Source organism: Salmo salar, chromosome ssa16, assembly GCF_905237065.1.
Source record: "Salmo salar chromosome ssa16, Ssal_v3.1, whole genome shotgun sequence".
Classification (NCBI taxonomy): Eukaryota; Metazoa; Chordata; class Actinopteri; order Salmoniformes; family Salmonidae; genus Salmo; species Salmo salar.
In genome coordinates this window covers 3,651,685-3,667,711 of record NC_059457.1, presented here as the reverse complement: position 1 = coordinate 3,667,711, position 16,027 = coordinate 3,651,685, and the positions used below count along the sequence as shown (strand labels likewise).

At 39.7% G+C, this 16,027-nt stretch overlaps 1 protein-coding gene across 8 annotated transcripts in view; it reads left to right on the top strand.

Moving 5' to 3' along the window:
- LOC106573051 (coiled-coil domain-containing protein 136) overlaps positions 1-4,792 on the top strand; it is a 68,421-nt gene extending 63,629 nt beyond the window's left edge. For all 8 annotated transcript variants that reach the window (XR_001321249.2, XM_014147688.2, XM_014147689.2 and 5 more), the window contains one exon: positions 1,854-4,792. Coding sequence is in view for 7 of the 8 variants with exons in the window: in XM_014147688.2 (XP_014003163.1) it covers positions 1,854-1,946 (93 nt within the window). In the remaining variant the exon portion in view is untranslated. The remainder of the gene's footprint in view (positions 1-1,853) is intronic.
- Positions 4,793-16,027: the final 11,235 nt, after the last annotated feature.

Below are 16,027 nucleotides of genomic sequence, written 5' to 3'. Positions count from 1 at the left end.
GTGTCTTGCACAGTGAAATTCGCTGACGCAGCTATGGCCTACTCTTTTAGTTAAAAACACCTTACAAGTACAGTTATTTCTGATGTTTTGCATGTGCAGGATAATGGAAAGACACAATGTATAAAATATATTGATAGGGAGAGTTTAAAGGTGAAAGAGCAGACCTATGGCTAGTAGACTACAGTGTGATGCTGATCAAATTCACAACCATTGGGAAAATAGAAATTCCAGCAACCTGTCACCTACATAATGATGAATAATTTATCAATTTGAGTTAAGCATGTGGTGGTCAATGCTGACAATACATTTTAATTTGAGTGTGTAAACTCTAGAAACCGACAGATTTGTTCTCTCTTGCAAAGCACAGGTGGTAAATCCACTACCGTAGTCCTACTAGGCCTTATATTTAGCCTACGAATTATGGTTAAGAATGAGCTTTTCAATAGGTAGCCTTCAGCTTTAGCCTATTCATCTTCACTTGTCTCCTGCGCAATAACGCACTTCCGCTTGCCTCTCCGCTGACCTTTTAGCAATTCCTCTAAGCTTTGTTGAGTCGTAGGGAAAAGTAGGCTACAACTTTTTGGGCAGTTATTTTAAATACGTTTTGTTACTATTAGCCTATTTGAGGAGAGAACCAACCTTGCTTTTGGTTGCTGAATGTAAATACAGCATAGGCTAAATCAACTGGTGGGGAAAAGTTTGACAGGAGATTAATTGATACATTGTTGCACTGACAGTATGCACTGGACAGGCAGATATCTGTAGTCTAATGAGAAAAATAAGATCCAAAAGAGTTCACAACCATTAGAAAAATAGAAATGACCTGCAAACCACTTGAGCAACAAGCATTACAGGCCATCATAAATCAGCATTCTGAAATGTTTCTACCCAGTCACTGATGTAATAATATGAACCCAAAAGCATGGCGATTTACAGTTACAGTTAGAACCTAGTGTTTCCATCCAAGTAAAGTAAGACAGATGCTGGTTCAAATCCATCTTGAAGGACCACTAAGACTGTCAGAGATTTTATTTTGGTTACTACTGCTCTTGTGTAGTTTTGGTTTGATCAGGTGTTCAGAGTTGACATAGGAGTTGAGATATATCGTTGATACTCTATGTTTAAGAAATAACAAGAATATACCACGGTTAAGGGCTCTCCTTACGCACGACACAACGCGGAGTGCCTGGATACAGCCCTTAGTCGTGGTATATTGGCCATATATCACAAACCCCTGAGGTACGTTATTGCTATTATAAACTGGTTATCAACGTAATTAGAGCAGTCAAAATAAACGTTTTGTCATACCCGTGGTATACAGTCTGATATACCACGGGTGTCAGCAAATCAGCATTCAGGGCTCAAACCACCCAGTTTATAAATGTGGATAATTACTAGTCTCGTGCCAGTCAGTTTGTGCTTTAGCCAAGTCTCTTCATTCATTGTCATGTAAGGCAGAGAGAAGTTGGCTACGGCACATACAGTATGGTACCAAACAAAGTTATTGCTAGCTATAGGGTGGCAATTAGAAAGTCACATTTATCGTAAGATGCACATGCATAAAACATACCAAGTATCTTTGAGTGACAGACATGGGACGGTAGGTAGTTTCACACAGTGCTTTCATGTATGACATCACTGTTATATTTGAGATCATTTTTGTTGTAACTTCAGCAAATTATTTTATGCCGAATATGTACATATTTGTGATTTAAATATTTGGTGACAGTTTTCAGTGTACGTTTGGCGTAAATGTGTTTGTGTGTGCATGTTTATTTCTATTTATTGTATGCCTTACTAAGTGTGAATAGGTCTCTAAAAGCTACCCCTAACCTTTGTCTCTGCATCCTCAGGGGAGTGATATAGAATGGAACCCTATTCTGACAGTCACCGCAGCAACAGCTGTGCTTCTGATCATGGTTAGCTTGTTGAGAGCCTTGACCTGATGTTAAGCAGAATGACAACAACTGTATACGGACAAAGACAGTGATGTCTGCTTATCGACCGCTACCTTCCATTCTACCCTCCTATCACATCTATTTGGGACCCTACCAGGGCACCAACAACAGATCAGACACCATTCCTCTAATTCATAGCTTGGAAGCAGCAAAATATATTTAGATGGCAACTATTCAGAAAACCACAGGATTGTGAAAGGAATGTTCTGAAATTGGTAGATAAAGTGATGTGCTGCCACAGCTTTTCAGATGAAAACAGATGGATTCATTTTCTCTCCTGTTCTGGGGAACACATGTCAAGACTTAAGAGAGTGTCTTCATGAAGCTAAGAAGAGAGTGTGAATACATAGTTTCAATGGGAGAGTACCTGTTGAGCCTAAATCTGTCTACTCCTGTGGTATCCTATTCCTTTCCTTTCTCTCTGTTGATTTGCTTTTATCTCAACTCCAGGTCTTGACAATGGGACTGGATTAGTCCTCCTGAGTTCGAATGTCTAGTATTATTCAACACTCACCTTGTATCTTTCTACATGTATTTATTATGCTAATATCAATGTTGAGTTCTCTATTGATTTGTCTTTGTGATTAGTTCTCTTTAACAATAGCAACCTCTGCATCTTGCACAATTGCTGAATAAAGCTCTTAACTCATGATATTGTAACTAAGTACTAACAAAAATGTTCTTAAAATATAATTATATCTATGTGTAATGAATTATTTAAAGCACCTGTCAAACTCATTCCACAGAGGACCAAGTGTCTGCAGGTTTTCGCCCTTGTACTAATTCGTAAGAAACTCTCCTTGGTTGTCTAGGCCTTAATTGAAAGGAAAACCCCCCCAAAAAACAAAGACAATCTGCACTCCGTGGAATGAGTTTGACACCTCTGATTTAAAGGAATATGTCAAATACATAAAATAATTATGTATTTTGAACAGCTTGTGTCTTGTGAATAGCTAAAACCATAGGGATTTCTCTAAATTAAAGTGAAATTAGTCATGAAGATCAAGTCTAGAGTGACAGATACTTTCCCCTAAAGGCAATAACTAATTTATAACACATAGACTATCAAATATGTTCTCATCAATATACACTGTTGTGAAAAAGTTTTTGCCCCCTTTCTGATTCTCTACTTTAGCATATTTTTGATACTGAATGTTATCAGATCTTCAACCAAAACCTAACATTAGATAAAGATAACCTGAGTGAACAAATAACGCAACAATTACATACTTATTTCATAAACAAAGTTATGCAACACCCAATATCCCTGGGTGAAAAACAAATAGGTATTTACAACTTGGACACAAAGATTGAACATCCTCATCCTCACTAAAGATAGGACGAGTGGAATGATCTTTGTATTTTGAAGTAAATGTACATGTACAGTGCCGTGAAAAAGTATTTGAAAAAATAACTGACCCCTTACGCTCAATAACTGGTTGTGCCACCTTTAGCTGCAATGACTCCACCCAAACGTTTCCTGTAGTTGTTAGGCCATTCCACAAAAGTCACTGAGTTAAAGCAGTTCTGCATGGAAGTGTGGGACAAGATTCTTTCACAGTGAACTGAGAGACTGATCAACAACTACAGGTAGTGTTTGGTTGTAGTCATTGCAGCTAAACCCCCCCCAAAAAATGTATATGCTAGATTAAACAAGTCCGCTCACATGCCAAGTAGGGTCACATTTGGAGGTGTCTCTGACACGTCTTTGATGTCTTCACCAGTTCCCCTTGAAATCTGAAATGTTTTGTGCAGTAACACAGTGTTAAATTACCTATTTGTAATGTATTGATAATGTTATCTACTTATTTGAACATACAGTAGCAGCTATTCAGTCAAAGGACAGTGGGTATTTAACTTTGAACTTGAGAATATTTACAAAACACCTGTACGCACTAATCATAATTGAGTTTTCCCTGTATCCTCTCTATTTTATTACTCAAAATACTATTATTATTCAGTATTACTACTCTCGTTAAAATGTATATAAAAAGGAACCTACAGGTGTTTTTATGAGAAGGACAACAGACTTTAGTGTCTCAGCTCGGTGTTTGCACATGTAGCTGAGACTGAGATGTCACTAAAATGAATTGTTCAGTTTGTTCTAGTTCCAGGTACACAGCATGAGAATGTTGACAGTCAGCATACCATAGTTTAATGCTCTTGTGGTCATACCAGAGATAGTACATTTACTTTCTACCATATCTGGTCATAACATGACAATAAGCATGAGTGGTGGTGGTGGCAGAAGGTTGGTAGACCAAGTGGCAGCTAAACCAGTTTGATTGCAGAAACCATTCTTGAAATTGGATTGTTATGTCAATTACGTTCATTTTCTTTGCTAATTCAAAATATGTCTAGATTGAACTGTCCTATTTGTCACATTCAAATCCAAGGCAGCATTTTAAATGTTTCAAATTCTCTGATAACACCTGGGAAATTTTGTGACACAGTAAAAGTATAGCTACTTTCGAATTAAAAAAACGCATGCTACATACAGTCTAAGAGAAACGTTATAGTTCATTTATGTTTAATATGATGTTTCTGTTCTACTTTGTATTTGATGTAAATAGTCAGAAGTGGTATAGAGTAATGGGAGAGATATATTTCTCTATTTGTAATAGCTTTGTAGAAAGTCGATCTATTTTGAAAGAGCAGTGTATATTTGATAGCCAAATGAACCTATATGTAAATGTCTATTCATGGTGAGTTTATATTGATAATTGTTTTCAATACCTATGTTTGGTTGTGTAGTCACTGGATGCATATAGAGGTTGTTTTTTGTCTTAGTTGCCAGTATGCTATCGCTAAAATAAACAACCCACCAAAAGCAATACTGATCCTGCATTTCATTGAGTTGTATATTTGCCTATGTTACAGATACAAATGTATCTTAATTTTTGTTGTGGGACATCTAATAGTAGACAACAGTTAGTTCTCATTCAAGGTCCTACATCTTGACAGGCAAGGTAGAACTTATAATGCATCTTTATGGTAGAACTATATAATGCATCTTTATGCTGCTAAACTTACTAAACTTCAGTCCCTAATTCCTATATGACTGCAATAGTGCATATGAATGTTGCTTTATCCTGAACACGATTGTTTAAGCTTATTTTACCTATGTTTCATAGCAAATGCTATTGTGTATATATATGAGTTATGAGCCTCTATTTCATAGTTCTCAGTTTGCTGCTTTGCATTTGTTTCCCTTTGACTTTGTTGTTTTGAATATACAGTAGGCGTGGTCATTTTGATACCTGGAGGTATATTTTGTACAGTAAATGATTAGAAAAATAAATTATAATCCATATAATGTGTCAGTGCCAATGATACGTATTAACACATACAGTGCATTCGGAAAGTATTCAGACCCCTTGACTTTTTCCACAATGTGTTATTCAATCTGGATAATAAAAAAAAACACAAAAAAACTCAATCTATACACAATACCCCATAATGACAAAGCAAAAACAGGTTTTATATAAATGTTTGCAAATGTATAAATAAAAAAACTGATATCATATTTACATATGTTTTCAGACCCTTTACTCAGTACTTTGTTGAAGTACCTTTGGCAGAGATTACAGCCTTGAGTCTTCTTGGGTATGACGCTACAAATTTGGCACACCTGTATTTGGGGAGTTTATCCCATTCTTTTCTGCAGATCCTCTCAATGTCAGGTTGGATGGGGAACGTCGCTGCACAGCTATTTTCAGGTGTCTCCAGAGATGTTCGATTGGGTTCAAGTCCGGGATCTGGATGGGCCACTCAAGGACATTCAGACTTGTCCCGAAGTCACTACTGCGTTCTCTTGGCTGTGTGTTAGGGTCGTTGTCCTGTTGGATGGTGAACCTTCGCCCCAGTCTGAGGTCCTCGTGCACTCTGGAGCAGGTTTTAATCAAGGATCTCTCTGTACTTTGCTCCATTCATCTTTCCCTTGATCCTGACTAGTCTTCCAGGCCCTGCCGCTGAAAAACATCTCCACAGCATGAAGCTGCCACCAACATGCTTCACCGTAGGGATGGTACCAGGTTTCTTCCAGACGTGACACTTGACATTAAGGCCAAAGAGTTCAATCTTGGTTTCATCAGACCAGAGAATCTTGTTTCTCATGGTCTGAGAGTATTTTAGGTGGCTTTTGGCAAACCACAAGCGGGCTGTCATGTGCCTTTTACTGAGGACTGGCTTCCGTCTGGCCATTCTACCATAAAGTACTAATTGGTGGAGTGCTGCAGAGATGGTTGTCCTTCTGGAAGGTTCTCCCACCTCCACAGAGGAATTCTAAAGCTCTGTCAGAGTGACCATCAGGTTCTTGGTCACTTCCCTGACCAAGGCCCTTCTCCCCCGATTGCTCAGTTTCGCCCGGATCTAGGAAAAGTCTTGGTGGTTTCAAACTTCTCCAATTTAAGAATGATGGAGGCCACTGTGTTTTTGGGGACCGTCAATGCTGCAGAAATGTTTTGGTACCCTTCCCCAGATCTGTGCCTTAACACAATCCTGTCTCTGAGCTATACGGACAATTGCTTTGACCTCATGGCTTGGTTTTTGCTCTGACATCCACTGTCAACTGACCTTATATAGACAGGTGTGTGCCTTTCCAAATCATGTCCAATCAATTTAATTTACCACAGGTGGACTCCATTCAAGTTCTAGAAACATCTCAATGATGATCAATCGAAACAGGATGCTCCTGAGTCTCATAGCAAAGGGTCTGAATACTTATGTAAATAAGGTATCAGTTTTTATTTGTAATAAATGTGCAAACATTTCTAAAAACCTGTTTTCACTTTGTCATTATGGGGTATTGTGTGTAGATTAGGAAAATGTTTTATTTAATCCATTTTAGAATAAGGCTGTAACATAACAAAATGTGGGAAAAGTCAAAGGGTCTGAATAGTTTCCAAATGCACTGTATGTATGAATAATATATGTGCCTTCAGAAAGTATTCACACCCATGAGTATTCACACCAATGACATTTTTCACATTTTGTTGTGTGAATTTTTTTGGGACAATCTACACAAAATACTCCGCAATGTCATTTTTTTTACACTAATATACACTTGCTCTTTTTATGACAGACTGACCAGGTGAATCCAGGTGAATGCTGTGATCCATTATTGATGTCACTTGAATCCACTTCAATCAGTGTAAATGAAGGGGAGGAGATGTTTAAGCCTTGAGACAACTGAGACATGGATTGTGTATGTTTGCTATTCATAGGGGAATGGGGAAGACAAAAGATTTAAGTGCCTTTAAATGGGGTATGATAGTAGGTACCAGGCGCACTGGTTTGTGTCAAGAACTGCAACGCTGCTGGGGTTTTCAAGCTCAACAGTTTCCAGTGTGTATCAAGAATGGTCCACCACCCAAAGGACATCCAGCCAACTTGACAACTGTGGGGAGCATTGGAGTCAACATGGGCCAGCATCCCTGTGGAACATTTTTGACACCTTGTAAAGTCCATGCTCAGACGAATTGAGGCTGTTCTGAGGGCAAGATATTCAGTTTATCTTGATTAGATAAGTATTCACCCCGAGTCAATATACTGTATTTTAGAAACACCTTATGCAACGATTACAGCTGTGAGTCTTTTTGGGTAAGTCTCTAAGAGCTTTTGCACACATGGATTGTGCATTATTTACCCAGTATTCTTTTTAAAAGTCTTCAAGCCCTGTCAAGTTGGTTGTTGAAAATGGCTGTCCAGCAATGATCAAGGATTGCCATAGATTTTCAAGCATATTTAAAGCTGTATTATGTACATTTTGGGCGACCCGACCAAATTCACATAGAAATATGAGTTATACAGTGGTTCCTCCTTTAAAAGTTGCAAGCTTACGCCATGGGCCTTAGAGGTAGTTTGTGGTCCAGTACGGTACCCTGCGTCACCACTTCATTGCTCCAGACCAGCACAAGGGGGAGTTAGAGCACTGATTATGCTTTTGGGTCCTACTGTGTCTCTAACTGACAATGAATGGGTGACATAAACCTAAATAGAAACTGATAATTGTGCACGACTTCAAATTTAGGAAAATTATTAGAATATTAGCAACCAGGAAATGCAAGAGCAATTTCTGCATATTGCATCTTTAGGTCAAAATTGTAAATAGGCAACTCAGGAACATTCAATGTCGTCTTGGTAAGCAGCTCTAGTGTAGATTTGGCCTTCTGTTTTAGGGTTATTGCCCTGCTGAAATGTGAATTAATCTCTCAGTGTCTGTTGGAAAGGAGACTAAATGAGGTTTTCCTCTAGGATTTTGCCTGTGCTTATGTAACCCTCGGGTTCGTACTCCTTACCAAGGCAACCCATCAGCAGGCACGGACATGATTGCACTGGAGCTCATTCAATCTTTTTATTTCTGGGACAGACAATAATACACAGTGCAGTATTAGTTGACTTATGACTTCTCTCACACTCCAACATAAAAGGTAAAAAAAGGATATACAAAATGTCGAACCTTCTAGGTTTGAACGGGGCACATATTGAAAACATTTTAGCTAACAGTGATATGGCTAACAGGACGAGAGCTGGCATAGGCACAGGCACGCTGGATAGGGAATAAAAAACTATATTCAGCCATGTTCATGAAAAACTGCTGACAAATATGTTTCAAATTGTAATCCAGACACGCTGTCTCCCGTCATGCTGAACTAGCAACATGCTGGATAGGGCCTAAAAAAATCAAATCAATCAAAATCAAATCAAATTTATTTATATAGCCCTTCGTACATCAGCTGATATCTCAAAGTGCTGTACAGAAACCCAGCCTAAAACCCCAAACAGCAAGCAATGCATGTGAAAGAAGCACGGTGGCTAGGAAAAACTCCCTAGGAAAAACTCCCTAGAAAGGCCAAAAACCTAGGAAGAAACCTAGAGAGGAACCAGGCTATGAGGGGTGGCCAGTCCTCTTCTGGCTGTGCCGGGTGGATATTATAACAGAACATGGTCAAGATGTTAAAATGTTCATAAATGACCAGCATGGTCAAATAATAATAATCATAGTAGTTGTCGAGGGTGCAACAAGCACGTCCGGTGAACAGGTCAGGGTTCCATAGCTGCAGGCAGAACAGTTGAAACTGGAGCAGCAGCACGGCCAGGTGGACTAGGGACAGCAAGGAGTCATCATGCCAGGTAGTCCTGAGGCATGGTCCTAGGGCTCAGGTCCTCCGAAAGAAAGAAAGAAAGAAAGAAAGAAAGAAAGAAAGAGAGAATTAGAGAATTAGAGAGAGCATATTTAAATTCACACAGGACACCGGATAAGATAAGAGAAATACTCCAGATGTAACAGACTGACCCTAGCCCCCCGACAGATAAACTACTGCAGCATAAATACTGGAGGCTGAGACAGGAGGGATCAGAAGACACTGTGGCCCCATCCGATGATACCCCCGGACAGGGCCAAACAGGCAGGATATAACCCCACCCACTTTGCCAAAGCACAGCCCCCACACCACTAGAGGGATGTCTCCAACCACCAACTTACCGTCCTAAGACAAGGCCGAGTATAGCCCACAAAGATCTCCGCCACGGCACAACCCAAGGGGGGGGCGCCAACCCAGACAGGAAGACCACGTCAGTGACTCAACCCACTCAAGTGACGCACCCCTCCCATGGACGGCATGGAAGAACACCAGTAGGCCAGTGACTCAGCCCCGGTTAGAGGCAGAGAATCCCAGTGGAGAGAGGGGAACCGGCAAGGCAGAGACAGCAAGGGCGGTTCGATGCTCCAGCCTTTCCGTTCACCTTCACACTCCTGGGCCAGACTATACTTAATCATAGGACCTACTGAAGAGATAAGTCTTCAGTAAAGACTTAAAGGTTGAGACTGAGTCTGCGTCTCTCACATTGGTAGGCAGACCATTCCATAAAAATGGAGCTCTATAGGAGAAAGCCCTACCTCCAGCCGTTTGCTTAGAAATTCTAGGGACAATTAGGAGGCCTGCGTCTTGTGACCGTAGCGTACGTGTAGGTATGTACGGCAGGACCAAATCGGAAAGATAGGTAGGAGGAAATATGGCAGAAAAAATGATTTTCTGCCATATTTTTTAGCAGTTTCTCATGAACATGTTTCAAATTTATAACCCAGAAACGATGTCTACCGTCATGCTGAAGTGCCTAAAAAATATTTTCATCCAAGTGCATAAAAAACTGCTGAAAAATATGTTACAATTTCGCAATACAGAAATAGTGTCTCCTGTCAAGCTGAACTAGCGACATGCTGGATAAGGCCTAAAAAATTATTTTCGGCCATGTTCATGAAAAACTTCTCATAAATATGTTTCAAATTCGTAACCCAGAAACGACGTCTCTTGTCACGCTGAAGGGCCTAAACATTTTTTGGGGACCATGTGCATGAAAAACTCCTCAAACTTTCTTTCCAATTCGTAAACCAGAAATTATGTGTCCCGTCATGCTGGATAGGGTCAAAAAATATATTTTCAACCATGTGCATGAAATATTTTTCATCAGTTTGTTTCAAATTCGTAATCCAGAAACAGTGTATCAGCATGACTGGAGACATTGTTTATGGGTTACGAATTTGATACATATTTTTGATAAGTTTTTCATGCACATGGCAGAAAATCATTTTTTAGGCCTTATCCAGTGTGCCGCTAGTTCAGCATGACGGGAGACACCGTGTCTGGATTGCTATTTGAAACGTATTTGTCAGCAGTTTTTCATGAACATGGCCGAATATCATTTTTTATTCCATATCCAGCATGACGGGACACATCTTTTCTGAGTTCCTTTCAAATTCGTAACTTTGAGCAGTATTTCATGCACATGGTTGAAAATCAGTTTTTAGGCCCTCTCCAGCATGCCGCTAGTTCACCATGATACACCGTTTCTGGATTACGAATTTGAAACATATTTGAGCAGTTTTTCATGCACATGGCCAATTTTTTATTCCCTATCCAGCATGCCGCAATTTCAGCTTGACGAGAGACACCGTTTTGGGGTTACAAAATTGAAACTTATTTTTTAGCAGTTTTCATGAATGTGGCCGGAAATAATTTTTTGACTCTGTGTGTCCCGTCATGTCCCGCATGACGGGACACATCTTTTCTGGGTTACGAATTTGAAAGAACGTTTGAGCAGTTTTTCATGCACATGGTCGAAAATCTTTTTTTAGACCCTATCCAGCATCTTTTTTTAGACCCTATCCACAATGCCGCTAGTTCAGCATGACGGGAGACACCGTTTCTGGGTAACATATTTTTGATAAGTTTTTCATGCACATGGCAGAAAATCATTTTTTAGGTCTTATCCAGTGTGCCGCTAGTTCAGCATGACGGGAGACACCGTGTCTGGATTGCTATTTGAAACGTATTTGTCAGCAGTTTTTCATGAACATGGCCGAATATCATTTTTTATTCCATATCCAGCATGACGGGACACATCTTTTCTGAGTTACGAATTTGAAAGGAACTTTGAGCAGTATTTCATGCACATGGTTGAAAATCAGTTTTTAGGCCCTCTCCAGCATGCCGCTAGTTCACCATGATACACCGTTTCTGGATTACGAATTTGAAACATATTTGAGCAGTTTTTCATGCACATGGCCAATTTTTTATTCCCTATCCAGCATGCCGCAATTTCAGCTTGACGAGAGACACCGTTTTGGGGTTACAAAATTGAAACTTATTTTTTAGCAGTTTTCATGAATGTGGCCGGAAATAATTTTTTGACTCTGTGTGTCCCGTCATGTCCCGCATGACGGGACACATCTTTTCTGGGTTACGAATTTGAAAGAACGTTTGAGCAGTTTTTCATGCACATGGTCGAAAATCTTTTTTTAGACCCTATCCAGCATCTTTTTTTAGACCCTATCCACAATGCCGCTAGTTCAGCATGACGGGAGACACCGTTTCTGGGTAACATATTTTTGATAAGTTTTTCATGCACATGGCAGAAAATCATTTTTTAGGCCTTATCCAGTGTGCCGCTAGTTCAGCATGACGGGAGACACCGTGTCTGGATTGCTATTTGAAACGTATTTGTCAGCAGTTTTTCATGAACATGGCCGAAAATCTTTTTTTAGACCCTATCCAGCATGACGGGAGATATCGTTTCTGGGTTACGAATTTGAAACAGATTTTTAAAGCATTTTTTCATGCTCATGGCGGAAAATCCTTTTTCAGGTCTTATCCAGCATGCATCTAGTTCAGCATGACTGGAGATACCAATTCGGAGTTACGAAATTGAAACATTTTTCAGCAGTTTTTCATGTACATGGCCGTAAAAAAATGTTTAGACCTTATCCAGCATGTTGCTAGTTCAGCATGACGCGAGAAATCGTTTCTGGGTTATGGATTTCAAAAATATTTTTGAGCAAATTTTCATGCTCATGGCGGAGAATCATTTTTTAGGCCTTATTCAGCATGTTGGTACTTCAGCATGCCTGGAGACATAGTATATGGGTTGTGAATTTGAAACATATTTTTCAGCAGTTTATCATGCACTTGGATGAAAATCTTTTTTAGTCCCTATCCAGCATGCCGCTAGTTCAGCTTGATGGGAGACACCGTTTCTGGGTTACGAATTTGAAATAAATCAGAGCAATTTTTCATGCACATGGCCGAAAATTACTTTGTAGACCTTATCCAGCATGCTGCTAGTTCAGCTTGACGGGAGGCACCATTTCCAGGTTAAGAATTTGAAACATTTTTGAGCAGTTTTTCATGCACATGGCCGAAATGAATTTTTTTATGCACAATACTTGCTAGTTCAGCATGGTGGGAGACACCGTTCCTGGGTTACGAAATTGAAACATCTTAGTCAGCAGTTTTTCATGTACACGGCCAAAAATCTTTTTTAGGCCCTTTCCAGCAAGTCGCTAGTTCAGCATGACGGGAGAAACCGTTTCTGGGTTATGAATTTGTAACATATTTTCAAGCTAATTCATGCTCATAGTGGAAAATCATTTTTTAGGCCTTATCCAGCATGTCGCTACTTCAGCACCTCTTTTGGAGACTTGTTTTTGTTCGGAATTTAGGATTACTCACCTGCCCAAAGTAAACTGCCTGTTACTCAGGCCCAGAAGCTAGGATTTGCATATACTTGGTAGCATTGGATAGAAAACACTCTGAAGTTTCCAAAACTGTCACAATAATAATCAAAAGTTTTTGGAGGTCACAGCCAGTTTCAAATGGTCTGCTATGGGATCTACTCATAGATAGGACCCAGATTGCAGTTCCTATGGCTTCCATTAGATGTCAACAGTCTTTAGAAAGGGTTTCAGGCTTGTTTTCTGAAAAATGAAGAAGTAGTATGACGATTTCCATCGAGTCTGTTTATACAAAAGTGCTCTTGTTGGAGCGTGAATGAAGTGCGCACTTCGTTATTTATCTTCCCTATTCAACACAGTTTTCTCAGTCTTAAATATTATAGTTTATTTAAATACAGTACCTGAGGATTAATTAGAAACATCGTTTGACTTGTTTGGACAAAATTTACTGGTACATTTTTGGATTCGTTTGTATACATGTTGAAAGTATGGATTACTGAGATCATTGGCGCCTACTAAACTGACATTGTTTGGACTTTATTGAACAAAACGACCATTGGGATTGGAAAAAGAGGAAGATCTTCAAAAGGTAAGTGATTTATTTAATCGTTATTTGTGATTTTGTAACACCTGTGCTGGTTGAAATAGTATTTTGGGCTGGGGTGCTGTCCTCAGATAATCGCCTGGTATGCTTTCACCGTAAAGCCTTTTTGAAATCTGACAACGCGGTTGGATTAACAAGAAGTTAAGCTTTTAACCTCTCTAGGGTAGGGGGCAGTATTTGCACGGCCGGATAAAAAACGTACCCGATTTAATCTGGTTATTACTACTGCCCAGAAACTAGAATATGCATATATTTGTTTGATTTGGACAGAAAACACCCTAAAGTTTCTAAAACTGTTTGAATGGTGTCTGTGAGTATAACAGAACTCATATGGCAGGCAAAAACTTGAGAAGATTCCTTACAGGAAGAGCCCTCTCTGACCATTTCTTGGCCTTCTACACTCTCTTTATTGAAAACTGAGGATCTCTGCTGTAACGTGACACTTCCTACGGCTCCCATAGGCTCTCAGAAGGCGGCAGAACGGGGATTGATGACTTTGCAGGCCATGGCTGAAAAACAGTAGCGCATTTGGATAGTGGTCGATCTGAGAACAATGAGACTGGGGGCGCGTGCACGAGCCGACACCATGTTTTTATTTATCGTCTTTGAACAAAAACAGGGTTTCCTGGTCGGAATATTATCGCTTTTTTACGATAAAAATCGCATAAAAATTGATTTTAAACAGCGGTTGACATGCTTCGAAGTACGGTAATGGAATATTTAGAATTTTTTTGTCACGAAACGCGTCGGGCGCGTCACCCTTCATCACCCTTCGGATAGTGTCTTGAACGCACGAACAAAACAGAGGATATTTGAACATAACTATGGATTATTTTGAACCAAACCAACATTTATTATTGAAGTAGAAGTCCTGGCAGTGCATTCTGACGAAGAACAGCAAAGGTAATCCAATTTTTCTTATAGTAAATCTGAGTTTGGTGAGGGCCAAACTTGGTGGGTGTCAAAATAGCTAGCCCGTGATGGCGAGCTATCTACTCAGAATATTGCAAAATGTGCTTTCGCCGAAAAGCAATTTTAAAATCGGACATAGCGAGTGCATAAAGGAGTTCTGTATCTATAATTCTTAAGATAATTATGTTTTTTGTGAACGTTTATCGTGAGTAATTTAGTAAATTCACCGGATGTTTGCGGTGGGTATGCTAGTTCTGAACGTCACATGCTAATGTAAAAAGCTGGTTTTGATATAAATATGAACTTGATTGAACAAAACATGCATGTATTGTATAACATAATGTCCTAGGAGTGTCATCTGATGAAGATCATCAAAGGTTAGTGCTGCATTTAGCTGTGGTTTGGGTTTATGTGACATATGCTAGCTTGAAAAATGGGTGTCTGATTATTTCTGGCTGGGTACTCTGCTGACATAATCTAATGTTTTGCTTTCGTTGTAAAGCCTTTTTGAAATTGGACAGTGTGGTTAGATTAACAAGAGTCTTGTCTTTAAAATGGTGTAAAATAGTCATATGTTTGAGAAATTGAAGTAATAGCATTTCTAAGGTATTTGAATATCGCGCCACGGGATTCCACTGGCTGTTTTCGTCCCACATACCCTAGAGAGGTTAAATGATGTAGGACGCTTGTATTTTCATGAATGTTTAATATTATGATTTTGTATGTTGAATTTGGCTCGCTCCGATTTCACCGGATGTTGTAAACTATTGTTCCGCTAGCGGGACGCCTATCCCAGAGAGGCTTTAGGGTCCTTTTTTCTCAATTTCCACCTGACTGACGTGCCCAAAGGAAACTGCCTGTTACTCAGGCCCTGAAGCCAGGATATGCATATAATTGGTACCATTGGGGAAAAAAAACACTTTGAAGTTTGTAGAAATGTTAAAATAATGTAGGAGACTATAACACAATAGATATGGTAGGAGAAAATCCAAAGCAAAAAAAAAAAAACGGAATTTGGCGCCAACTTAAGACTTTTTGGGATATAAAGAAGGATATTATCTAACAAAACGACACTACATGTTATACCTGGGACCCTTTGGATGACAAATCAGAGGAAGATTTTAAAAAAGTAAGTGAATATTTAATAGAATTTATGAAACCTGTGCAGGTGGAAAAATATTTTGATATGGGGCATCGTCCTCAAACAATTGCATGGCATGCTTTCGCTGTAAAGCCTACTGTAAATCGGACAGTTGTGGAGGATGAATCAGAATGTATCCCTTTGGACTCTGGTGTTGGCAGTTGCACTTCTTCCCTCAGCTGGGGCTCAGTCACTTGGGGCCCAGAGATGGGAGAGGTCAGGCTTGACTTTCACATATCCCTGGTGCTATGCAGAATATCAGAAAGGGAAGAGGACAGGATGGAACATTGTCTTCATATGTGAATGTATCTGTTAAACCATGTGAAGGGATGGCATGATTAATGGGGAACCAATTACTTGTCTCCACAATGTCTGTGCGCAAGTCACTCCCTCCTTTGGCA